The sequence below is a fragment of the Megascapheus bottae genome, chromosome 13 (genome assembly GCF_031878675.1).
Source record: "Megascapheus bottae isolate mThoBot1 chromosome 13, mThoBot2.hap1, whole genome shotgun sequence".
NCBI lineage: Eukaryota > Metazoa > Chordata > Mammalia > Rodentia > Geomyidae > Megascapheus > Megascapheus bottae.
In genome coordinates this window covers 32761772-32788492 of record NC_143521.1, presented here as the reverse complement: position 1 = coordinate 32788492, position 26721 = coordinate 32761772, and the positions used below count along the sequence as shown (strand labels likewise).

Sequence of the window (26721 nt, the reverse complement as noted above, 5' to 3'; positions counted from 1 at the left end):
CTTTGAGAAAGTTCAAAGACAATGCCTAGACCCTGAGTTCAAGCCCCAGGACTTGCTAAATAAGTAAATAAATAAATGTTATTCTGTAGCATCCTTTTTTGGTAGGACTTGCTGGAAATATCTAGATTCTGTGTACATTTTGCATTGTAATTTGAATGGAAGTATTATGTATGTAAAGAGTTTTATTTGTGGGCCTGGAGTTTAGCCTAGTGGTAGAGTGCTTGCCTAGCATGCACGAGGACCTGGGTTCAATTCCTTGGTACCACATACATAGAAAAAAAAAAAGCCAGAAGTGATGCTGAGGCTCAAGTGGTAGAGCTCTAGCCTTGAGAAAGTCCAAGGACAGTGCTCAGGCCCCAAGTTCATGGCCCAGGACTAGCCAAAAAAAAAAAAAAAAGAGTTTTATTTGTTCATTGATATATTCCGCTCACTAGTCATTTTTCCACTCAGTTTTTCTTCAACGCTAATCTCAAATTTAGATTACTGCCATCAGGTGTAAATTTTTTTTTCATATATGATTATACCTTATAATTTATTTTCGATTTAAGAAATCTAGGAAATAAAATTTATAGATTTTCATTAATTGCTTACTTTTAAGTTTTAAAAATAGTTAAATGTTTGAAAATATAGTTAAAATAAAAGAATATATTCATTATTGACAGGTCTTCGGCAAGAATATGCAGCCACTACATCTCGGCGCAGTTCTGGCTCATCTTGCAATTCTACAAGACGGGGTACTTTTAGTGATCAGGAACTTGATGCACAAAGTTTAGATGATGAAGATGACAATATGCATCATGCCGTATACCCTGCTGTTAACAGGTTTTCACCATCACCACGCAATTCACCTCGACCATCACCTAAGCAGTCACCCAGAAATTCACCTCGTTCACGATCTCCTGCACGGGGAATAGAATATAGTAGAGTGTCCCCACAGCCTATGATTAGCCGCTTACAGCAACCTCGCCTTTCACTTCAAGGCCATCCCACAGATTTACAAACAAGCAATGTTAAAAATGAAGGTACAATTTCAGTAGATTTTGTTTCTTTTTTCTCTTTTGTCGTACTGTGTTTGAATTAGGGCCTCATACTCTTATCACTGAGCGGCATTGCTAGCCCTTTTTTGTATTGTTTATTGTGATTTAAAATCTTATTTTTTGCGCAGATCTGTTTGGCCCTTAATCCACCTATTTTAGGCTTCTCATGATAGCAAGAATAACAGGATGCTCCACCACATTCAGCTTCTTTCATTGCGGTGGAGTCTTATGGACTTTTCTTTCTTCCTGGGCTGGACTGGAACTTTAGTCTTCCCCACCTCAGCCTCCCATATAGGTAGGATGACAAGCAAGGGCTACCACTCCAGTTATTGGTTGAAAAGACGTCTTGAAGAGCTTGAATTTAATCACAGTCCTCTCAAACTCAACCTCCCCACTACTATTATAGTGTGAGCTTTGGGGAACTAATGAGAGGGTGTCTTATTCTACCTATTTTCAAACTCTGAATTGAGATTCTTTTTTCTGTTGTTTTACTTCCCATCTTTTCCTCTTTATAATTTATGTAAATGAATAATTTTGTTTTCAATTCTAATAGTTTAGTTCTCCATTAGAATGATTGTATTTGATTCCTTTTTAATTGAAATTATATTATTGTAGAAAAACTGAGACGCAGTCTTCCAAACCTGTCCCGAACATCTAACACACAAATTGACTCTGTGAAAAGCAGTAGAAGTGACTCAAATTTTCAAGTGCCAAACGGAGGAATACCTCGCATGCAACCTCAGGCTTCAGCTAGTATGTATCTTTCTCATGCTTTCTGGTATCAGTAACAGAAAATGAAAATTGCAGATTTTTATTATGTGATGAATTAACTGCTTTAAATTGTTGCTACAAGATAATAAAACTGTTTTATATAGGAATCATTTCAGGGGAACACTAGGGGATTTAAAAGCCTGTGCTTTTGCCCTCTCCCACTTGAGTTGTACCTGTTTTGCTTTATTTGGGGGATAGGGTTTCACTTTTATGCTAAGCCTTCCTGGACACAAATCGTACTATTTCTGTTCCCTTGGGAAGCTGGAGTGACAGACATGCACTATGGCGTCCAGCTTTTGTTTAAGATGGGGTTTCTTTTGCCTACACTGGTCTCAAATTGTGATCTTCTGCCACCCAAACAGCTTGAGTTCAGATGTGAGAGCCACCAGCACCCAGCTTTATAGAGTTTTTAAACAAGCAAAATCTATTTTTAAATACAGTACATTAACTTTTGCTTGTAGAGGATTAGAAGTAGAAATAGTGACTCTAATATCCTATCCAAACATATCACTTAGTACATAAATTTTCTTTTGGAAAATCTCTTTGGTACTGAAGGTGTGCTCAACTAATAGAGTGCCAGACTGGCAAGCATAAGATTCATATTAAGTTAATACAACAGTTAAAGAATGTCAGTCATTAATAAGATAGAGCTAATGAAACTCATGAGTTATAAGCCATGCTTTTATAGCATCTGCACATAATCTAAAACATTTATACTTGGCTTTCAGTGCTGCTGAATTTTTTTTTTTTTGTCAGTCCTGGGGCTTGAACTCAGGGCCTGAGCACTGTCCTTGGGCTTTCTCAAGGCTAGAGCTCTATCACTTGAGCCACAGCACCATTTCTGGCTTTTTTTTGTCTATGTATATGGTACCAAGGAATCGAAACCAGGTCTTCATGCATGTTAGAAAAGCACTGTACTACTAGGCCAAACTTCTGGCCCCAATGGTGCTGATGTATAGTTGATTTGAATTATTACGATTTGAATTTTTAAGACAAATTAACATGAGCCAGGTACTGATAGCTCAACACCTACAATCCCAGCTACTCAGGAGGCTAGGATCTGAGCATCTCAGTTCAAAGCCAGTCTAGGCAGAAAAGTCTGTACGACTCTTATCTCCAGTGAACCACCAAAAGCCAGAAGTGGAGATGTGGCCCAGGTGGTACAGCACTAGCCTTAAGCATAAAAGCTCAGGAACAGTGCTCCGGCTTTGAGTTCAAGCCCCAGGACTGGAACAAATAAAACAAATTCTTACATGATAAAGCTTCAAACATCAGTACAACTGATAGAGCCATTATTCCCAATACCAATTCTGACTCAGAGTTGTTTTTCACAAGAAGAAAGTGCTCTGTACTTGAACTGTTCGAGTATCACAAAAATTTATGGCAATGAAAAATAACTTTTCGTAAAAACAAAAGAAAAAGGTTGGAAAACACATGTCAGTAGAACAATATATTGGCTATATATTACGCTACATGGTAATTACTTGCCTATATAGGGATAGAATTGCCATTGAATAACCACTGGCTAATTTCTTAAATTTAATTTTTTTTTCTGCCAGTCTTCGGGCTTGACTGCAGGGCCTATCATGTCCCTGAGCTTCTTTTTTTTTTTTTTTTTCTTTTCTGCTGTCATGGGGCTTGAACTCTGGATCTCTGCACTGTCTCCGAGCTGTTCAGCTCAAGGCCACCTCCCTACTCCTGGAGCTACTTCCAGTTTTCTAGTGGTTAATTAGAGATAGTCTCTCAGTCTTTAGTGCCAGGGCTGGCTTTGAACCACAATCCTCAGACCTCAGCCTCCTGAGTAGCTAGGATTACCACACCCAGCCATGAACTTCTTTTGCTCAAGGTCAACACTCTATCATTTGAATCATAGTACCACTTCTGGGTTTTTCAGTTTATATGGTCCAGAGAAATTGAACCCCTGGCTTCATGCATGCTAGGCAAGCACTCTACCACTAGGCCACATTCCCAGCCGTAGAATTTTTTTTTTTTTTAAGGAAAATTATTGTCCCTTCTCCCCAAGTAGTTAATAATTAAGCAAAATGTAATAGAGAAAACACTAGTGTTCCAATTATTATGCAATTTCACAAAAGGGTATTTTTATATTTGAGTAATGTTTTGGCAGAGTAGTTAAATTATTCTTTTTTAGTTGTATATAATTGCTCATTTTTATATTTGCAGCTACAGTAAAGACTACTTATAATTTAAAAGGTCACATAATGTGTATCTTTTAATAGAATTAAAATTGCCAAAATTTTTTGGAAAATAGATTATCTAGAATATCAATAGACTTAAACTTCTGTTTATAAAATTACTTTAAAGAATTTTGCTTAAAGCTTATAAATCATGAAACATCAAAATAGTATGTTACTCGTTTTTCCTGAAGTTTTATGTAAATCTTTGATACTTAAAATGTACATGTAAGTATCTCTTAATTTCTATGATTTTTGTAATAGCCTTTTTATTTTAATTTATAATTATGTACATATGGTAGCAAGTTCTGTGTAATGAATTTAGTTTGCATTTCTTATGTAAACTTCTGTTTCTAGTGTTACACTCCATTTTGTTTTCTTTCAAATTCATTTTTTTCAACTCTTAAGTGGCACAGCTTCAGTTCTTACTTGCTGGTCTGCATGAAGCTAACTTTGCAAAGTTGCTTACTTCTACCTTATTGAACCACTTCTTTTGCCTTGTTATTATGCCAGTTGCTATTTTTATATGCTTATTTGCTGTGGCTGCATTATTGTGGATGCTCACATTTAAATATGAGTTTTATGAGAGTTTTACTGTATTTTAAACTTTTGTAATGTCAATTTTCACCATTTTTATTTAGGAAATAGTTTTAAGAGAACATTACAAGTATCATGGGTACAGGCCATTTTCTCTGTTTCTTCAATTAAATGGAAGAATATTTGTCAACAGATTTAGCAGAAAATGGGATTTTCAGAAATAGATGGGGGAAATACTGGCTCATAAATAGTAGGAGTACACTCTAAGACTATTTTTAATCTACTCATTTAAAAAATAGCTAGTTTGGTTAGTATTTTAAAATACTGAAAAAGTTTTACAAAGTATACCTGAGTACAGTGGATCTATAGGACCAACATTGTACTCTGAAGTTCTGTGGTCTAAAGTTTCCAGGACAGTTGTCAGCTTGTACATTGTCCAGATGATTCTTATATCTACAAGGAAAGAACTAATTTATGTAATAGGAAGCATGAATTGAAATACATCTAATTATAATGACTTTAGTTCATAGGCTTATCGTTAGAATGGGTAAAGTATTTATGGAACATCAGTCTAAGAATAGGTAGTGCAAGGGGTAATCCTAGCTACTCAGGAGGCTGAGATCTGAGGATCAGGATTCAAAGCCAGCCCAGGCACTAAAGTCTGTGAGACTCTTATCTCCAATTAACCACTAGAAAACCAGAAGTGGCGCTGTGGCTCAAGGGGTAGGGCAGTAACTTAGAGCTGAGGAGCTCAGGGACAGAGCCCAGGTCCAGAGGTAGGGCAGTAACCTTGAGCTGGAGATCCCAGGGACAGCTCCAAGGTTGAGAGTTCAAACATTACAACCACTACCACCACCCCCCCCTACCACCACCAACAACAACAACAAAAAATGAGTAAGTAATTCAGTGATGTTGAGTCAGTTACCTAAACACAGGATTTCATAAATGTAGTATTTTTGATTGAATTGAGGTGATTGGAGACCTAGAATCTCATTCTTAAAAAAGTCTCACCTAATTTTGAGGCATAGTCAAGTTTGAACCACTGATTTGAACCTTAACTGAAATTGTATCAAATTTTAAATTTTTTATTATAAAGGTGATATACAAAAGGGTTACAGTTACATAATCAGTTATTTAATAGAAATTATTGGGTATATGTTCTGTTTATAGTATAAAAAATATAAATGTGTTGGGCCTGGAGTTTGGCCTAGTGGTAGAGGTGCTTGCCTAGCATGCACAAAGACCCAGGTTCAATTCCCGGGTACCACATACATAGCAAAAGCTAGAAGTCCTGTGGCTTAAGTGGCAGAGTGCTAGCCTTGAGCAAAAAGTGTCAGTGCCCTGAGTTCAAGCCCTAGGACTGGCAAAAATAAAAAATGTGAATAAGACAGCCTGTTTCTGCCAGTATTAAGGAATGACAGTCTAGGGCTTCTAAGAGAAAAGAGATATATAAATCTCATGAAGGAGGTGGAGGAATCCAGAAAGTCTCAGCTAGCTCAAGACGAGCTTACATGAGTTGCCAAAAGAGGGATCCTCATCCATGAAACATGTAATGGAAATTGATTTTTTTTTTTTTTTTGGTCAGTTGTGGGACTTGAACTCTGGAGCTGGGTACTGTCCCTGAGCTCTTTAGCTCAAGGCTAGCATTTTACCACTTGAACCACAGCGTCACTTCCGGTTTTCTGAAGGTAAATTGGAGTTAAGAGTCTCACTGACTTTAGTGCCTATACTGGCTTTGAATTGCGATCCTCAAATCTCAGCCTCCTGAGTAGCTAGGATTATAGACGTGAAGCACCGGCACCAAGCTTGGAAATTCTTAAGAATGACAGCTTGGCCCTAGTGCTTACAGAACTGTCAGATTGTCCAGGCCTTCATTAAGGTGCTCATTCTCTTTAATAGCTTACCATCACTGTTTCCTCATTTGTTTCTCATCTACTTGAACATAGTGATAATGGTAAACTGCAAGATTGAGACACATGCTATTCTGAAACATGCTTGAAGGATGTCAAATTGCTATGAAGTTACTTTTTTTTTTCCCCTCTTCAAGTTCTGGGCTTGGTCTCAGGTCCTGAGGTTTTCTCAAGGCTCTACCACTTAAGCTACACCACTCCTGGCTTTTTTCTGTTTATGTGGTACCGAGAAATCAAACCTGGGTATTCATGCATGCTAGGCAAGCTCTCTACCACTAGGCCAAACTCCAAGCCCTGAAGTTATTCTTGATACCAGTATGTCAAGAACCTAAACTGAACCCAAACAATACTAGACGTTCTAAGTAACTTTGATGTGAAATACAGTGTTAATTTGGGAGCTATTAATGAAATTAACAATTTTAAAACTTAATAATTGCAGCTCCTGTTTATAACTTACACCAGTAAATTTCTTCTTTTGAGGGAAGGGTGTTTTTTCACTAAGTTGATTATTGTTTCTAGAACTTCATAACAGAAAACAGAAGCTAGATTTTTTTGTTGTTCCTAAATTCTTCCTGGGATAGTGTACCCTCTTACTACCTGCACTTGGCAGGAGGGGCAGCACTTTCATGTTTTGATGAAAAGAGGGAAAAGAATGTGAGGAGACCTCAGAGGACACAGTTCATATGCAAAAATAGAGTGAAAATGGTTTGATTTTGGAGACAATGGAGATATACTAGAAAGAATAAGAAATACAATTTATACGATTTATAAGAATAAGAAATACGATTTATGTGAGAAAGTTATAACATTAAAGAATAGTTAAATGTTAAAAGAGAAAACAAAGGAACAATTTAAATTTATGTTTTTTTTTTTTTTTTTTTGTCTTTGCCAATTCTGGGACTTGAACTTAAGGGCCTGGGCACCATCCTTAAGCACTTTTGCTCAAAGCTAGTATTCTACCACTTGAGCCACAGCACCATTTATGTGGCACCAAGGAATCGAACCCAGGGTTTTGTACATGCTAGGCAAGCACTCTACCACTAGTCATACTCCCAGCCCCAAGTTTATGTGTTTTCATAGCTAACATTCTATTATTATAGAAAGATTTGGTATGTTTCACTTAAACTAGCACATTTTGTCACTTAGAAAATGACTACCTTTCTGTACAAAAAGGATTAGATGAGAATAATTTAAGATAAAAATTTAGTTCTTAGCCAGGCACTGATGGCTCTTGCCTGTAATCCTAGCTATTCAGGAGGCTGGGATCTGAAGATCACATTCCCAGACAGGAAAGTCTGAGGCTCTTATCTCCTGTTGACCACCAGGAAACCAGAAGTAAAACTATGGCTCAAAGTGGTAGACTAACCTTGAGCTGGAAATTTCATGGACAGTACCTAGGCCCTGAGCTCAAGCCCCGTGACGGACAAAACAACACAAAACAAAACAGAGTTCTTGTTTGGCTGACAATCATCTGATGATTGTGATAGTTTATGAAAATCATCATTCAGTCTATATCAAATAAATTCAGAAACTGATTGTATATGTAATCCCATTCTACTGTGTATTTCTGGAAAAGTGTGGCCCTTGTCTATAGATTGTTATGATTTCACTGTGAAATCACAGTGATAAGAGTCCATTAGATTTATCATAACTGTATTCAAATAGATTATTGTGGATGGTATTTGGCATAAACTATCGTAAAAAGTGTTTAGTTGTTAGCAATTTTAGTAAAGATTTCTTGTTTTCTTTGCCATCATTTACTGCTGAGTTCTCTTCTTTAGAATACTAGTCACATTGCAATTTCATATTTCTAGGGTTTCTTTCTACTTAATCTGGAATACTTTTTCCCAGTATCTAAAGCACTCACCAAGTCTCACTTTTCATCTGTGTGCAAATATCCTCTTAAGGAAGTTTTTCTGGTTACTTATTTGTAATTGCCGCTTAAATCTTCTTGTCCTCCTTTTCTACTTATTTTTCTCCTTGGCATAGCTATCACTATTGGGAAAGTTATACATTTTGCTACTTTGTTTATATTGGTTGTCTCCCCTTTTCTAAGTACTAATTTGATGAGAATTAAGAACTGTTTATTGAGTTGGTTGGCTACTGACTCCATTGTACCCAAAGTAATACGTGGAACAAAGCAGATACTCAGCTGCATGAGTAATTAAAAATAGGATGATTGTGTAGATGATGGATGGATGGATGAAAACATGTGAGTAAATATGTAGGTAAAGGATATTTGATGATTATAGTGCATTTTATGATACAGGTGCAAGGTAACCCGTTCATTTATAAAGTGTTTTTTATTCAATATGAAGTTTTTGCTAGTCTTCCTGTTTATTTAAGTTAAATTGGTATTAGACACTATTTGCCTATACTAATATATAGTGCTAAAAAAATTAAAAGTCAAATACATTTTGTAAGTTCATTAGCTGTGAGGTAATAATCATTGTCCAACTTGGTTAGAATTGAGCATATTCTTCTCTTTGTTCTCTAATAATTGATCAAATATTACTTTTAACCCCAGGGCTTATCTCTTCCCCTGCTACAATCTTAGGTATGGGATCTCTTTGATTTAAAGAAAAAATTTGTATGTCCATCCTAGAAGTATTGAAGTTCACACTAAGTGGAACAGGTGACTGCCCTGGTAGATGTGGGACTCCATAGGTAGTCCACGGTCTTAAGAATATTTGGAACCGTTCTCACCTCAGACCTGGGCTGAATATTAAATGATACTGTGAGAAAGTTCTTCATTGATCACATTAAAAAGCATATGCTAAGCTGGGCACCAGTGACTCATGCCTATAATCCTAGCTATTCAGGAAACTGAAATCAGGGCAGAAAAATCCTTAATACTCTACTTCCAGTTACCCACCAAAAAGCTGAAAGAGGAGCTGTGGCTTAAATGGCAGAGCCCTAACTGTGAAGGAAAAGAAAAACTAAGGAACAGCTTCCAGGCCGAGTTCAAACCCCAATACCAGTTCCAAAAAATACCAATACCCGATACCAGTACTTTCAGTGCACACCAACACTTACTTGCACCTCCAAATATGCGCGCGCGCTTTGTGTGTGTGTGTGTGTGTGTGTGTGTGTGTGTGTGTGTGTGTGTGTGTGTGTGTGATTTAAATACTACACTAAGGGATGGACGTTAAAATTAGTTGATTGTACAAGATGATGTTGAACACAGTAAAGCCAGCAGATTATGACTTTCAGGAGACTTTCCTGGTTCTGGATTTTCTTCTCCTTTTCGAGTGTGGGGATTTGTTTTTTTAGGGCATTTCATCTAACAATGACTGCTTTGCCAAAATGCGCTTTTTTACATTGAAGAAGTATTGCTTTTGTTTTCTATGCTGTGTGCTTGTGTTCATCACTTTTATCTTTTTATTTGTATTCTTTGCATCCTATAGCATGTTTGCTGGTGGCTTGTTTTCTCTTAGATATGTCAGCTAAGTGACATATTAGAGATTTTTTTCACCAATGAAAAAACTGGTTGTAAAAGTATGCAGTATGCACTAAGATTGTCATCCTTTTTCTTTTCTTCCTTGTGCTGCACTGAGCATCTCTTTAAAATCCCTCTGCTTCTAGGGTCTAACATACTTTCATCTTATGGTTTCTCTTCCTTGATAAGTTTTAAAGTTTATATTAAAATATTCAAATTTACAGAAGCTATAGCCTTTATCTTGTACTTCCAAGCAAATATTACAGTTCTTTATTTTTCAACAGCTTCGCAAAGGCTGAAAAATTTGCCTCGTACTTCCCTCAAAGCCAAACAGTTGCTTCAAACTTCATCTACAAAAAGAGGTAACTACAGCCTCTTACTAAGTTTAAAGTTTCAGCAAATGCTGTAGCTAAACCTTACACCTCTTGGCATTCTGAGCCAGTGATGTCTACAAGGCACATTTCAGTCTCCTTTTTCATAATGTGGATTAATCCCTTTTATGTGGATAAATCCAGAAGAAACATTTTCTACAGAGGTATGTATTTGATTGTTCTTCTGAAAGGAATGGAGTACCATTTTTCTTATCACAAATTAGCATTTAACTTAATGTGAGTGCTCTAAAGTAAATCAAATAGTAGGCATTCCGTGTGTTGTTTAATCTGTGAGACAGTCAGTAGAGAAACCTAAAACTGACAAAGCAAATCAATGGTACATATATTACATAGAAAAAAAATAGTAAAATAGAGAAATAGAGTAAATAGTAAAATAGAAAAAAATACCTGGAAAAAAGTTTAGGATCCAGCAAGTCATAATATTGGATGTATATCCAAGAGGAGTGAAATCAGTAAGGTGAGGAGATAACTGTACTCCCTTGTTTATTGTGGCACTATTGATTGTCACCAACAAATGAAATATTTGTCTATTAAAAAGATGAGAGCCTGTCATTTGTGACAGAAAATTGGATCTGGAGGACATTATTTAATGTTAAATGTAATTAGTCAGGCGGGAGTTTGGCCTAGTGGTAGACAAATATGTATGATGTAACTCACACATGGTGAGTTTAAGCCGGACATGGTGGCTCACGCCTGTGATCCTAGTACTCATGAGGCTGAGATTTGAGGATCATGGTTCAAAGCCAGCCCACGCACTAAAGTCTGTGAGACTCTTGTCTCCAGTTAACCACCAGAAAGCTGGAAGTGGTGCTGTGGCTCAACGGATAGGACAGTACTTGAGCTGCAGAGCTCAGGGACAGTGCTCAGGCCCAGAGTTCAAGCCCCACGACTGACCCCACCACTACCAAAAAAAAAATGTTGAGTGAGAAGAAGGGAAGATTTGTCATTGGGTACACAGTAGATTGGAGAAATAAGTTCTAGAGTTCTAGTATATAGAATAGAACTTAAAAAACAAGAATTGATAAATGAGAGGTTTTTAAATGTTCTCATTTTAAAACATGGTAAATGTATGAAGCTACGGGTATATTTACGACTCTGACTTTATTAGTACACCATGCATGCATGATTTGGACCATCACAATTTACCCTATATGTATAAATATACATATTTAATAAAAAGGATCATTCCTGTAATACTAGCTACTCAAGAGGCTGAGAGTTGAGGGTAGTGGTTTGAAGTCAGCCTAGGCAGAAAAATCTGTGAAACTCTATCTCCAGTTAACCACCAAAAAGATGGAAGGAGAGCTGTGGTTCAAGGGGTGGGTACAGCACTAGCCTTGAGCAAAAAAGCCAAGTGAGAGCACAAGGCCCTGAGTTCAAGACCCAGAAAATCACATGAGAGAAGTGAGAAGGAAGGAGGGAGTAGGGACAGGTGAAAACTGATAAACTAGGCTGTAGCTTAGTAGCAGAGTGTATGTTAGCATGTGTAGGGTCCTAGGTTTGATTCATAGTACACCCCAACCACATACACCAAACCTAAAAAAAAATTACATTACCTTAGCTGGGTGCCGATAGCTCATACCTGTAATCCTAGCTACTCAAGAGCCTGAGATCTGTGGATCATGTTCAAAGTCAGCCTTGGCACTAAAGTCAGTGAGACTCTTGTTTTCAGTTAACCACTAGAAGACTGAAGTGGTCTTGTGGCTCAAGGGATAGGGCAGTAACCTTGAGCTGAGGATCTCAGATATAACGCCCAGGCCCAGACTTCAAGCCCCACAACTGAAAAAATAAGATAGTACATTTCTTTTTTCTTTTCTTTTGTGGGTCACGAGGCTTGAACTGTGGGCTTGGCATGCTATCTCTGAGCTCAAAGCTACCACCCTACCCCTGGGCCTGGAAGATGTCCCTGAGCTCTTCAGCTCAAGGCTACCCCCCTACCCATGAGCCAAGCCCCACTTCCTGTTTTCTAGAGGTTAATGGGAGATAAGAGTCTTGGGTCCTTTTGTGCCTGGGCTGGCTTTGAACTATGATCCTCAGCCTCCTGAGTAGCTAGGACTATAGGCATGAGCCACCGCATCTGGCAAGACAGTACATTTCTAAACCATGATGAAAGGATATGGAACTTGACTTGATGTTAATATAAGTCTTGTTACATTATAAGATTCTTTATAATGTGTTTTTTTAAATAAGGTAGGTTTATATAGTTTTAAAGTTTTACTTAGAGGCATTATGTTAATGTGTTTATTTACATTAAAAAGACCATAACTTCTGGCCAAAGTTTTTGTCTTACCTGTCTGTCTACTTACCCACTTACTTATATTAAGTAGCTTTACAAAGGATTTTCAGTTCTGAAAGTCATATGAATACAATGCATCTTGAACAGGATCTCTTAATTTACCCTTAAAGGTTACTGTGTGCTATTTTTGTAATTCTGGTTTGCCAGGCTTTCTTCTTTCCATGATTAAATGACTTAACAGTCTAGTCTAAGTTACTGTGAATTAGAATTCTTGCTTATCTACCTGTCTCTTATTCACTAATCCAAGTTTTAATATTTTATAGGTGGTGTTGTGGTTTGTAGGTTGTCTTTATACTTTTCTCTACATTCTGAGCTAATTGAGCAGTGGCTACAGGATATAGAATGAGATGGAATTAGAAGGTTTTTGTTGTTGTTTTTGTTTTGTTTTGTCTTGTTTGCTTTTGCCAGTCCTGGGGTTTGATTCAGGGCCTGGGCACTGTGCTTGGACACTTTTTGCTCAAGAGTAGTGCTCTGCCACTTGAGCTACAGTGCCATTTCCGGCCTTCCTTTTCTGTATATGTAGTACTGAGGAATCAAACCCATGGCTTTGTACATGCCAGGTGAACTACCACTAGGCTGTGCTCCCAGCCCTAGAAGTATTATCTTAATTACTGATGAAGAATTAAGAATTGAGGGATATCTCTTTGATATAAGGCTAAAACCCTCTCCAATAAGAATAGCCACTCATCTGATTTTTTTTTTCTTTTTCGGTCATGAGGCTTGCACTCAGGGTCTAGGTGTTGTCCCTGAGCTCTTTCGCTCAAGGCTAGCTAGCACTCTGCTACTTTGAGTCACAGCTTCATTTCCAGTTTTTTTGGTGGTTGTCTGTAGGAGTCTCATGGGACTTGGTCAGGCAGGCGTTAGCCTCTTGAGTAGCTAGGATTACAGGTATAAGCCACCTGTGCCCAGCATTACTCTTCAGAATTTTAACTTTTTTGTATGTGCATCCACACAGATGGCAATGAAACTATAGTTTCTCTCTTTTCAGCCCTCTTTTTTCCCCACTAAGGCAAGGTACTGTTAGCTCAGCTTACCTTGAACTTTCCATCAGCATTTGTTGAGGAAATTGTTGTTTCTCTAGTGTATGTTTTTTAGTTCATTTGTCGAAAATAAGGTCCCTGTAACTAGGTTTATTGCTGGTCTTCTGTTTTGTTCCACTGATCTTAGTATCTTTTTGTGCCAGTATCATGGAGGATCTGTTATTAGGGCTCCATTATGCAATTTCTAGTCAGGTATTGTGATGCTTCTAGTGTTATTCCTCTGTTTGGGATTACTTTTACTATTCAGATTTTTTTGTATCCCTGTAAAACTTAAATTGATTTTTCTGTCTCTGGGAAGAATGATTTTGGGATTTTGGTGGGAATTTATTTTCACAGCATTAATTCTGCCAATGCAGGAACATGAGAGACATTTACCTCTTTGACTTTTTCTATTTATTTGCTTGTTTGTTTTGCCACTCCTGGGGCTTGAACTCAGAGCCTGAGCACTGACCTTGGGCTTTCTCAAGACTAGCACTCTACCACTTGAGCCACAGCACCATTTCTGCCTTTTTCTATGTGTGTGGTACCGAGGAATCAAACCCAGGTCTTTGTGCATGCTAGGCAAGCATTCTTACCCCTAGGCCAAACTCCTGGCCTGACCTTTTCTATTTCTTTTCCTTAGGGTTTTATGGTTTTCATTGTAGAAAACTTTCACCTCTTTGGTAGATTGAGAATGAAATCAAGAAAACAATTTCAGTTTGTTCTTTGTTGGTATATAGAAAGCTATTGACTCATGCTTGTTGACATCGTATCCTGCTGCATTGCTGAAAATGTTTATTCTCTCTAGAAGATTTTTGGTGGAGTTAGTAGGTTCTTCTAAGTATAAAATCATTTCATCTTTAAATAAGGATAGCTTACTTCTTTCATCCCTGTATGAATCCCTTTGATTCTCTTCCCTTATTCTTCTAAGAATTCTTGTACTAAGAAAGAGTGGGGACAGTGAATACCTGTCTTCTTCCTGACTTTGGAGGAAATTATTTTTAGTTTTTTTCCTATTGACTCTTGCTATATACACACCTTTATTATGTTGAAGTACATTTCTTCCATTCCTGGTTTCATCAGAGATTTTACTTTATTTTTTTTATTTTTTTTTGTCAGTTGGGTCATGGCTCAAGGCTACCGTCCTACCACAGGGCCTGGGCGCTGTCCCTGAGCTCTTCAGCTCAAGGCTACTGCCCTACCCCTTGAGCCACAGCACCACTTCTGGTTTTCTAGTGGTTAACTGGAGATGAGTCTCATGGACTTTAGTGCCCGGGCTGGCTTTGAACGAGATCCTCAGATCTCAGCCTGAGCAGCTAGGAGTACAAGTGTGAGCCACCATGCCCAACTGAGCTCTTACATTTGACCACCATTTTGCCTATTAGTAGTTATGACCTATTACTTATTAGTAATTAGAAATATATATCTCCTGAATTTAGGAGTGAGGACTTCAACTCATCTCTGTCTCTGAGCTTTTATGCTCAAGACTAGCACTGTACCACTTGAGCCATAGCTCCACTTCATCTTTTTGGTGGTACTTTGGAAATAAGTGTCTCATGGACTTCCCTGCCAGGATGGCTTTGAGCCATGATCTTCAGATCTTAGCCCTTGAGTAGCTAGGATTACAGGTGTGAACCAATAACATGCACCTCCTGAAAATTTTAAACAATAAAAATCTCAGACTCACTAGAGACCTGCACTTTACCCCTACATCCTGCCCCAGCAGTGATCAGGTATTCTTCCACTTCCCTCAAGTTGGTGTCAGCAGAGTTCCAGCTGAGAGTTGGGACATCACTCACCCTCATCACAGTAGCAATGGAGACATCAAATGGGAAGTGTCAGGATTTGTACCTCTGTGTACCAGATCAGGATGTTTTAAATCTTACAGGAAACTGCCACATTGTTTCATCATTATAGCAGTAGTGTTTTACATTCGAAATGCTCAGCTAAGTAATATTTGTAATTTTAATTATTTTCAATAGATAAGAGTGAGCAATGTCTTATACGTTTTGTCCAGCTATAAACAGAACACCTGAGTAAGACAGAAATGTGCTCCCATAGTTCTGAAGCCTGGTGAGTTTTAATTGAGGTGTTGCCATCTGAATGGGCCTTCTAACTACATGATGACACTGTGGAAGACCTGAGGGCAAATAAGAAAGTTTGTTTTCACTGAACAAAGACAGAAGAGCCTTGCTCCCAGAAGTTTTTTGTTTGTTTGTTTGGGCTTGGGCTTGGGCTTGAGCTCAGGGCCTGAGCACTGTCCTTGGACTTTCTCAAGGCTGGAGCTCTACCACTTGAGCCTCAGCACCACTTCTGGCTTTTTTTTTTCTATGTATGTGATACAGAGGAATCGAACCCAGGTTTTCGTGCATGCTAGGCAAGCACTCTACCACTAGGCTAAACTCCCAGACCCCACAACCTTTTTTTTTTAATAACTGCACCAATTTATTCCTGAAGGCAGAGCTTTCATATGTTAACATCTTCCAAAAAGTATTGCACTGGTAATTAGGTTCCCAGCACGTGACTTTGGAGATACATGTACCCTACAGTGGGTAGCTTACCTTGAGGACTTATTTCCAAGATGTTAGGAATGTTGAATATCGTTTCACTTCACTCCTAAACGTCCATATGTTTTCTCTTATGAATAGAAGCTAAAGTCTTTTGCCCTTTTTCTTTTTTTCCCTTTTTTTTTGTCAGTCATGGTGCTTGAACTCAGGATGAGGGTGCTGTCCCTGAATTTTCTTTTTCCTCTAGCACTCTACCACTTGGAGCCATAGCTCCACTTCCGGGTTTTCTGGTGATTAATTGGAGAAAAGAATCTCAGCCTTTCTTCCCATGCTAGCTTTGAACCTTGATCCTCACATCTCTACTTGCCAAGTTCAGGTTTAGGACACCAGTGCCTGGCTCTTTTGCTAATTCTGTGTTCATTTTTATTATTTACTTGTAAGAATTCTGTGGCTTCTGAATTAAAGTCTTTCTTATCAGATATATATTTTGCAAGCATTTCCTCCAAGTTTATTGTTTGCTTTTCATATTTTCTTAGTGACTACTTGCTGATGTGAATGTTTTACTGAAGGTTTTTCTAGTTTGTTTAGTTTAAAAAATAATGAATGCATATTAAATTTTTGGCTTTCTGTATTTTTTGGTATGATCATACGATTTTCTTTCAGTCTATTCATGTGTGAACTTACATAAACTACCTTATGACCTTACATGGGTGTGATGGAACCTTTTGTATATTGTTGGATTTGGTTCTTTTTTTAATTGTTATTAAGAAGTTGTACAAAGAGGTTATAGTTTCATAGGTCAGATTATGGTTACAGTGCTGGATTTTTATTTTTCTAAACTCTATTAAGGATTTTTATGTACATGTTGTTTTATTTGACTTTATCAGGGTAATGCTGATCTTATTCAATGACTTCTTCCTCTATCGTCTTGTTATAGTATTGAATCTCTTCCTCAGCACTGTAAGAAAAGAGAACCATTGATTTTATAATGTTATTTGGAAGAATATTTGAATTGCAAATTATATTTTATTAGAATACCTGAATGGCTTTTTTTTGTTATTATAAAGGTGATGTACAGAGGGGTTACAGTTACATAAGTCAGGTAATGAATACATTTCTTTTTGGACAGTGTCTTCCCTTCCCTCATTCTCTCCCACTTTTCCCCTCCCATGCCCACCCACAAGATGTATAGTTCCTTTTCAACATAGTGTCTCTAGTGAGTACCACTACTTCATGTTTTCACCCTTTGTCCATTTCTGTACCCCCTCTTGCCCTCCCAAAGACAGATAAATGAACAATCAAGACCTCCCCCCCAAAAAAAAACAGCAATGAAAAAAACCTTCTGGTGTTCATTTCAATAAATACTATTTTATATGATCAGATACACATAGGCATTGCACCTTTGTGTTGAACGGCTTTTTTGAGTCAGCAATCACTCCTAATATTGGTATTTGTCTCATTCATTCTTATATTTATTGATATTTTCAATACTATTTTAGTCTTCTAGTTTTGTCTCTTGTTTATTTTTTAATGTATTGGGTTGTTCTTTGATCTTATTTCTGTAATTTAATTTTTATGTTTTAATTGTTATAAAGGTGATGTACAGAGGGGTTACAGTTATATAAGTCAAGTAATGAGCACATTTCTTTTTGGACAGTGTCACCCCTTCCCTTGCTCTCTCCCAGTTTTCCCCTCCCATCTCTTAATGGCTTCTTAAGGTAGAAGATCACCTCATTAATATTATACTTCCTTTCTAATTAAACATTAAGAGCTTTAGATTTTGCGTGAGCACTGATGTTGATACAACCTTAAGATGATTTCATTTTCAATCAGTTCAGAGTATTTTCTAGTTCCCTATGATTCAATTAACCCATGTATCATTGAATATTACTTTTGCAATTCCAAAATATTTGGGACTTTTTCCAGGTATCTCTTTTATTTTTATCTCTATAAATTATTGATTGTACTGTGACCAGAAAACATACTTTATATGAAGCCCTCCATATAAATGTATATGGAGTAATATAGTAGCACTATTCTCTAAATATACCATTTACTGTGCAGAAGACATAACTACTCTTCTGCACTATTCTCTGAGCTACTTTTGTTGGTTTGGTGTACATGTTTTTTACAGTACTAGGTACTGAATTCAGGGCCTTCCACTTGCAAGGGAAGAACTCAACACTTGATCCATGCTTGTAGCTTTTTCTACTTTTAGTTTATTTTCCAAGTAAGGTGCATTTGCAACCTTGCACTGTGATTCTTCTATCTCTGCCTCCCAAAGATCCAGGCTTCCAGATATGCACCACTATGTCTAGCTTGAGTGACGTGTGCCTGCACACATGTATTGGTTGCCAGTCCTGGGACTTGAACTCAGAGTCTAGGTACTGTTCTTGAACTTTTTTAAGACTATCACACTACCACTTGAGCCACATAATTTCACTTTCATCTTTTTAGTGGTTAATTGGAGATAAAATCTCATAGACTTTGCTGATCACTCACTCAGCTGCTTTCAAACCATGATTGTCAGATCTCAGCTTCCTAAGTAGCTAAGATTATAGGCCTCCCACACTAAGCTTATTTATATTTTAAATAGGTAATCTTACAGCACAACTTAAAAGTAAAATTTGGGATTGGAAGTATAGCTCATAGTAGAGCACTGAACTAGAAGGCACTGGGTTGGTCCCCAGAACTGCCAAGTCCTCCCTCTTCACTGAACATTGATTATTTTAAAGTCTTTTGTGTTTCTTGATAGGAACATTCACAATTCCTGGCACTGATCATGGCTTTATGCAGATCAGTGTTAGCATCTGCTATTATTATCCTTCTCTTAATATTTATAATAGTGAGTAATTTTGAAATAATGTGTTTAAAGAAAATGAATGTAGTAATACTAGATTGCTTTCGACTATGAAAATTGTGGGGGGATAGTTAAGATTTGTTTCAATCTTCTGCCCGCCCCCCCCCCCCAGTCCTGGGATTGAGCTCAGGACCTGAGCCCTATATTTTGGACTTTCTCAAGGCTAGAGCTCTGCCACTTGAACCTCAGTACCGCTTCCAGATTTTTTTCTATGTATGTGGTAACCTGAAGAATTGAACCTGGGTCTTCATGCATGCTTGGCAAGCACTCTACCACTAGGCCAAACTCCCAGCCCCAATGGCGATGCATTTTTTCAGATATTTTTATTTTTGCTTATTTCCTTGTTTCATACGTTTTTATATTTTGTTTTGAAAAGTAATGTTTTCTGAATGTAGAATTCTAGATTGGCAGGCTTTTAAAACTTTAATGAGATTCTTTTGCTATCTTCGTTTCTATAGAACCTACATTCTTTTTTTTTTTGGTCAGTCCTGGGGCTTAGACTCTGGCCTGGGTGCTGTCCTTGAGTCTTCCACTCAAGGCTGCTGCCTTACCCTTGGGCCTGGGCATTGCCCCTGATCTCTTTGGTGCAAGATTACCACCCTTCCTCTTGAGCCGCAGCCCTACTTCCCATTTTTTCTAGTGGTTATTTGAAGATAAGAGTCTCAGTGGTTCTGTGCCCTGGCTGGCTGGCTGGCTTTGAACCTGGGTCCTCAGATCTCAGCCTCCTGAGTAGCTAGGATTAGAGGCATGAGCCACCGGCTTGTGCCTATAATATTTTAGCATTTTTCCTTTTCTTTTTTAAAAAAATTGATCTTTAAGATTTTTAAATTTTATTATAATATTCCTTAGTGTAGTTTTCACTGTTTTGATGCCTTGCTTTGAGGGTTTTGGGGGAGTTGGTTTTTAAACATATAAAAACAAATATGTGAGAATGACTTACAGAACAAAAACCTACTTTGGCTCATGGTTTTGAAGCTATAATCCATCATGATGGGAGAACATAGCACAGCAGCTCACAGTCAGGAAGAGAGGAAAAAAATGCGTAGCTAGTGGCTTTTTCTGCCTTCCCCCGCTGAGACCGAGCCGCCCAAATTCAGCATAGATTTTTCACCCTCAGTTAATCCTTTCTGGGAATACCCTCACTGATACACCTGAAGGTGTGCTTTGTGGCTCTCCCCAGGCACTTCTCAAGTTGAGAGTCAAGATTTGCCTTGCATATACTTCCTTCTCGCCACCACTGTTGAGATAGAAGTGAGGAAGATGAAATTGTGTACAATAACTCATTACTATGGCCCAGGTTTTCCCTTCCCTCATATCCCTCTCAAGTTAAAAAAGGTTGAATAAGATTCATTCTTTTCCCCTCTCCCCTTGTTCTGTCCCCACTCCTTTCCCTTCCTGTCTTGAGTCCCTTTCTGCTCTAATGTCAACTAATATGTTGATATTATCTGCATTGTTATCATCCATGTGTATCTGAATGTCCTTTCAGAAGTGACATAATCAAACATGATTAAGCATTTTATTTCATTTCATATCTGAGTATTTTAACATTAAAATGTTCTAATAAAATTGACATTCTTTTTAACATCCTTTTTCCGTAACTTCGAAGACATTTCTATATGCCCCTTGATTTACAACTTTCTTGTTTTGTGATATGTACAGCAAGCAGTCTGACCAGAATTTTTTTAAATAATATTGTGAATTTCTAAATTTTAGTCATCTTGTGATAAAGGACTTTGGGGATACAGCCACCAGATATTTAATATCTGAGCTGATTCTTTGGGAAGAGAAATGGGTTTCAAATTCTTTCAGCCCTATAGTCAACCTTTGTAATGTTCTTTTATGGCCCAAATTAGTTACTATAGTGAGGCAGAATCCTATAATGCATTTTCTTTTCTTACATTGTAGGTTACAACATCTGGCCTACTTAAAACATTTTTCAAAACAGTTGTAACCTTTTGAGTATGGACTTATTTATTTAGAATTTATCAATTACCTTTTTTCCCCTCTATTTAGCCCAGAAATATCCTTTATCCCTTGTATTTGTGTAAGTGAAGTGTTGAGCATACAGATACTCTAGTTCCTAGTCATCAAATATAGAATAAAATAGTGATTTCACTTAGGTTCAGATTCCACTGAAGACATTGGTTTTTCTTTGCCATTCCACAGTACCTTCTCCAGGCAAATTCCGCTCCCCTGCAGCACCATCTCCCTTGGCTCTTCGACAACCAGTGAAAGCATTTAGTAACCATGGCTCTGGTTCTCCTGGTAGCCAAGAAACAGCACAGTGCACACAAACCACCTCCTTACCCGGGCCTCCTGTGGTTCAGAACACAGTCTCAGCAAACCCCAGCAATATCAACAGTACTACTCTAACCAGACCTGCAGGGACAACTGCAATGAGAAGTGGCTTGCCCAGACCCAGTGCTCCTTCTGCTGGGGGTATACCAGTGCCTCGCAGCAAACTTGCACAGCCTGTTCGCAGGTAAGTGGCAAATGCTCTGTCTCAGAATTCTTGAATGTCAGCTCTGTATTTGATACTAAGCATAGAGAATCTTAATGGATTCCCACTAGAGAATTAGTACAGTTCAAATAAAGCATTCCTTCATTATTTTGAAGTAATCCTCATTTAGGGACATTATATCATTTTGATTCAGATTAAATTTGTCTAGATGATTAGTATGATAAACCATCTTATAGGACTTATAAAAAAAAGAGTCAAGGGCTAGGAATGTGGCACTAGCAGTAGAGTGCTTGCTTAACATGCACGAAGACTTGGGTTTGTTTCCTTAGTACCACAAACATAGAAAAAGCCAGAAGTGGTTCTCTGGCTCAGGTGGTAGAGTGCTAGCCTTGAGAAAAAAGCCCCAAAACAGTGCTCAGGCACTTAGTTCAAGCCCCAGGTCTGGTTTAAAAAAAGAGCCAAGTTCGTTGAAATTTGTTCATTTTTAGTACAGTGATAGTCAACAAAGATAATACGTTAGAATCTAGAGTCATATTTCAGATAAAACTTTTAGCTACCAAGCTTGAGTGAAATCTATAAGCATAGTTTTCAAATCTGATACAAGTCAGAATTATTAGTAGAATTTTTATAAATGTAGAATGACTGAGTGGAAGTGGCATGAAGCCCAAAATCCTGTGTGTGTGTGTGTGAGAGAGACTTTTTGCTATTTGTTTAATATCATTTGAGGTGATTCTGATCCCAGATGGGTTGTTAACCATGTATTTGCAATCTTTTATATACTTTTCAGGAAATAGTGGAATTCATTATTAATAAAAATTTAAGCACTTGTTTGAAAAAAAAGTCCTGTCATCCCATAGAATTAAACAGAATTACAGACTTCCTTAATTCTTCTTTTTTTTTTTTTTTTGCTAGTCGTGGGGCTTAAACTCAGGGCCTGAGCACTATCCTTGGGCTTTTCTCAAGGCTAGCATCTGCCACTTGAGCCACAGCACCACTTCCAGCTTTTTCTGTGTATGTGGTACCAAGGAATTGAACCCGGGTCTTCATGCATGGTAGGCAAGCACTCTTACCACTAGGCCAAACTCCTGGCCCAGACTTCCTTAATTCTAACATAAATATTGTACCCTTTCAGATTCCACCAAGAGAGTACAATGGCTTTTTTTTTTTTTTTTAACCAGTCCTGGCACTTGAACTCAAGGCCTGGCCACTGTCCTTGAGGTTTCTCAAGTCTGGTGTTCTACCACTTGAGCCACAGCACCACTTCTGGCTTTTTCTGTATGTGGTAACCAAGGAATCAAACCCAGGGCTTTGTGTGTGCTCAGTAAGCACTCTACTGCTAGGCCAAACTTTCAGACAAGTACAACAGCTTTTTGCTCTGTACTACATGATACAACTTATATTATTCACAGTAATGAGTAGGTTCTCCTGCTTTTTAGAGGAAGGTATTGAAGTTTAATGAGACTCAATTAAGTTATCTAAGGCCACACAACTAAGACAGTCCATTACAAGTTCTTTTAACCAGTACCCCATTCTGCCTGCTTCTTCAGTGTCAGATTTATCTTTCTGCCTCAGAATGATTAATAGGTTGGTTGTCATGTGGTTGAAAAAGTAATACCATCTTCATTTTAATCTTAGAGCTGTGTTAGCTAAGACATGTTAGAAGAAGACACCTGGTTATGAAAATGGGAGGAAGAGAAAGTGGTACTAGTGGCCTTTTAGAGTTTTGGGCTTAGATCTTTGTGATTATGAGGCTGAAAACTAAACCTAAAACTGTGTTTTAAGAATGGTATGATTAGTGGGGAGGGAAATGGGGACCAAGACATGTGAAAGAAGGGTATCAATGTATGTGAATTAATGCACCTTCTATCTGGCAAATATCATGTAACCCTTCTATTAATTACAATTAAAAATATATGAAAAAAAAGAAATAAATGTAGCTGGATTGATAGAAACAGCCAAATGGGTGCAATTAAAATAAACTTCATTTTTTTTTCTTTAAAAAAAAAAAAGAAAAAAGAATGGTTGGTTAGCAGAGCTCATGCCTGTAACATCCTAGCTACTCAGGAGGCTGAGATCTGTGGTTCAAAGCTAACCTGGGCACTACAGTCTGTGAGACTCTTACCTCTAACCACTAGAAAACTGGAAGTGGTGCTGTGGCTGAAAGGTTGGGGCTATGGCCTTCAGCTGAAGAGCTCAGGGACAGTGCCCAGGCCCAGAGTTCAAGCCCCATGACTGACAAAACAAAAATAATAAAATAAATGGTATGGTTGTGTTTTTATAAAGATATGCCAATCATTATGAAACTAATTTTTTTTTTCAGATCTTTGCCAGCTCCTAAAACCTATGGTAGCATGAAAGATGACAGTTGGAAAGATGGCTGCTACTGACCAGCAAAAACAAGGTTGCACAAGTCCACAGCTTCATGGATACCCCTTCACCACTCTGAAAAACAACTTTTATATGCAGACTGTTCTGATACAACTCTTGGGATTCATAAAATCTCAGCCCTCTCTGTCCTAAACTAGCACAACTGACAGAGATGATCAAGCAGCACTTTAATGACATTTAACATCAAATGTGTTTGGTGATCATACAATCACTTCCATGGATTCACTTTTTAGTTTTGTTTAATAGAAATGGTTGATTTTTTTTTAATATTTGATGGAGACCAAGGTAAATACCAAGTGGATGCCAAAGAGAAATGCCCATTTGTAATGAAAGTGTACTTTTGTACACGGAAAATGGTTGGGTGCAGGCTATCCAAAACCACATTCAGCCATTAACTGTATGAGTAGTATCAATAAATATTTGTGTCAATGAGAACTAATATCCTGACTAATTATCTAGTGTCTCACTAGTACATGAAGATTGGATTGGAAGACAGAAAGAGGAAATGAGCAAGAGATTTCAAACATTGAGGAGAATTCTATGAATTATTTTTGGCAAATTAATTGGAAGATGTTGTTTTGTTTAGTCTTAAGTTTTGGGCATAGCTCATCTATCACCACCACCAGATGATGGTGCCATGTGCATCCATTGTGTTGTTGCATTGACACATCCAACGTGTGTTTGTTTTGATTGCCAAAAGGGCTTGATATCAGTTGTACAACATTTCTAAACTTTATAGTTCCTGGCTCAGGAAAGATGGCCTTTGCTATTGAAACCTACTTCTTCAGGCTACCCGTGACAGAACCAAAAGATCTCGTTTCCATGATGGGGAAGAGCAAGTAATGCATGTCTTTATTCTTGATATAACACCTCAGTGCTTACAACCTGGAGCAGAACCATACAGTAAGAGAGAGAGGGTGGAAAATCTATGCACTTAAATCTACAAAATCTCTGGTGACGACAGTGGTATTGTTGCTATTAATGGCATAATGGTCTATTTTGTGGTAGGTAAGTCTAGCCTATTAAATCCTACTTAAGTCTATCCACTTTAAACTGAGTAACTGAATGAAGTATCTTTTTTCTAAAATATTGCCCCTTTTGACTTAGATTCTGCCTTATATCAGTTTTTCCATTTTTGGTAACCTATTACATCTGACTCATAACTTGTTTAATACATGCTTGCTGTCTCATGGCAGATGTAGCCTTGAAGTTACCTGTTTTGATTTTGTCAAAACTAAAACTTCCTCCTGTAGTAGGCTTGTCATTTTTGATGATGAAGTCTTTTAACAACTCTCAATTAGTGGCAGTTAAGTCACCTAAAAGATTCTAGATATTTAAACGTAAGTTTATTTCCTGTTAATCAAAGATATTCTTTAAGTTGGCAAAAAGAAATTGAGAGAGAAATGGAAGACTATATTCAGGACAGTATTGAGGTTGAAGAATGAGGAGAGACAAGGAGAGTGATAACTAAAACCGTGCCCCCATTCTGCCTTGACCTATGCTGGGTTAATTAGTGCCAGTGTGTCCTGGGGTGGCATTCCCTCAGCATAGTCCTGGGTAGTTTGTAGCAGAATGCAGGGAAGAAATTCCAGGAATTTGAAAGTGATGGCGTGGGTCTGGAGAGGATGGTGTCAGAATTCTACATGATCATAAACTAAAAAAATGTTGCTTTTCAGAAGAAAGAAAAATAAAGTATCTGCTTTGGTGGGGGAGTATCTCATGAAATCTAAGTAAGTAAAAGAAAGAACTAGCCACAGTGTATTTTTAAAAATGGTATACACACAAAACAGGTCTCGGTTTTCAGTGCAACTTTAAAAGAAAAAAAATATATATATGCTGCAATCTATTAAAATAAATTTTAACTGTTAGAAAACATCGGTTACATTTTTTTAAGTTAGATAATCAGTTTCAAGAGGAGTATTCAGGTTATTTAACTTTGTTTTTAAATGGCTGCATCAGAAAAAAATCTATTTTTTTTAATTAAAATATTTCATCACTTGTTAAAGTGTATTTTCAATCTGAGTTTGGTAAAGTATTATTTTACTTGCTGTTGTACTACCACAGACGGTTGGCTTGTAGTTTCCTAAAGAGAAAAATTGCCTTTTTGCTAGAAAGCCTTTGTGTATTGCCAGTTTTTCTGTTTGGGAAAATCTAAGGGTTTACTGTGGTTAGTCTTACAGAAGAAATGTGGATTTGATAAACTAGTGCCTATGATTTTAACTTATGTTTGATATATAGTAGTAAGGATTTTATGAATGTTGATTATTTTGTGCCAACAACCCAGAATTGTCACTTATATATGTAAGCAGAAAACTATGAACTCTGCTTCCAAAGTTATTTAATTTTCTTGGTGTTTGAATGTTATTTTTTGTAAGTGTGTTAATAAAAGTGTAAAGAATTGGAAAATATAAATATTCTTAACTCAAGCATTTGCTGGATCATTTTTCTATAAACCTGTTTGTATACTATAAAACACTCTCTGAAGAGTTGACTTTTTTCAGTTTTCATACCCTGGAAATCACATTTTGTAAAACTGGGGACCATTCATAATTACCAAATACTTTTAAAAATTATCTCAGTGCATCGCTTTTATATTTAAAAAAAAGGTTTTTTTGAAGGAAAATCAGATACATATGTGGCCCCAGTGTTTGTATGACTCTAGGATGATCTAGACTGTGTATGTTTAAATTGACTTTTTACTGACTGTACAGGTGTCCATTTTTGACATTATGCATGGTCCTTTTAGATCACATGAAGTTTGATTTGCAAACATTTCTATAGCCTAACTTGTATATGTGGTTGCCTCCTTAATAAACAGCCTGACCATAATGTTCATTATTAAATTTATATTCATTTTCAAGTGTTTTATTAATTTCTGGATATATTTCTCCCTCAGTTGCCTTCTAATTAGT

The 26721-nt window shown here is 37.4% G+C and overlaps 1 protein-coding gene across 2 annotated transcripts in view; it reads left to right on the top strand.

Annotated features, from left to right (window-relative positions):
* Slain2 (SLAIN family member 2) overlaps positions 1–26656 on the top strand; it is a 49356-nt gene extending 22700 nt beyond the window's left edge. Inside the window, exons 5-9 of one of the 2 annotated variants that reach the window (XM_090343628.1) lie at positions 663–1022; positions 1653–1790; positions 10171–10248; positions 21127–21442; positions 23742–26656. In XM_090343628.1, coding sequence (XP_090199754.1) covers positions 663–1022; positions 1653–1790; positions 10171–10248; positions 21127–21442; positions 23742–23808 — 959 coding nt within the window. In that variant the 3' untranslated portion in view covers positions 23809–26656. The remainder of the gene's footprint in view (positions 1–662; positions 1023–1652; positions 1791–10170; positions 10249–21126; positions 21443–23741) is intronic. The other variant, XM_090343629.1, reaches the window with a different exon arrangement.
* Positions 26657–26721: the final 65 nt, after the last annotated feature.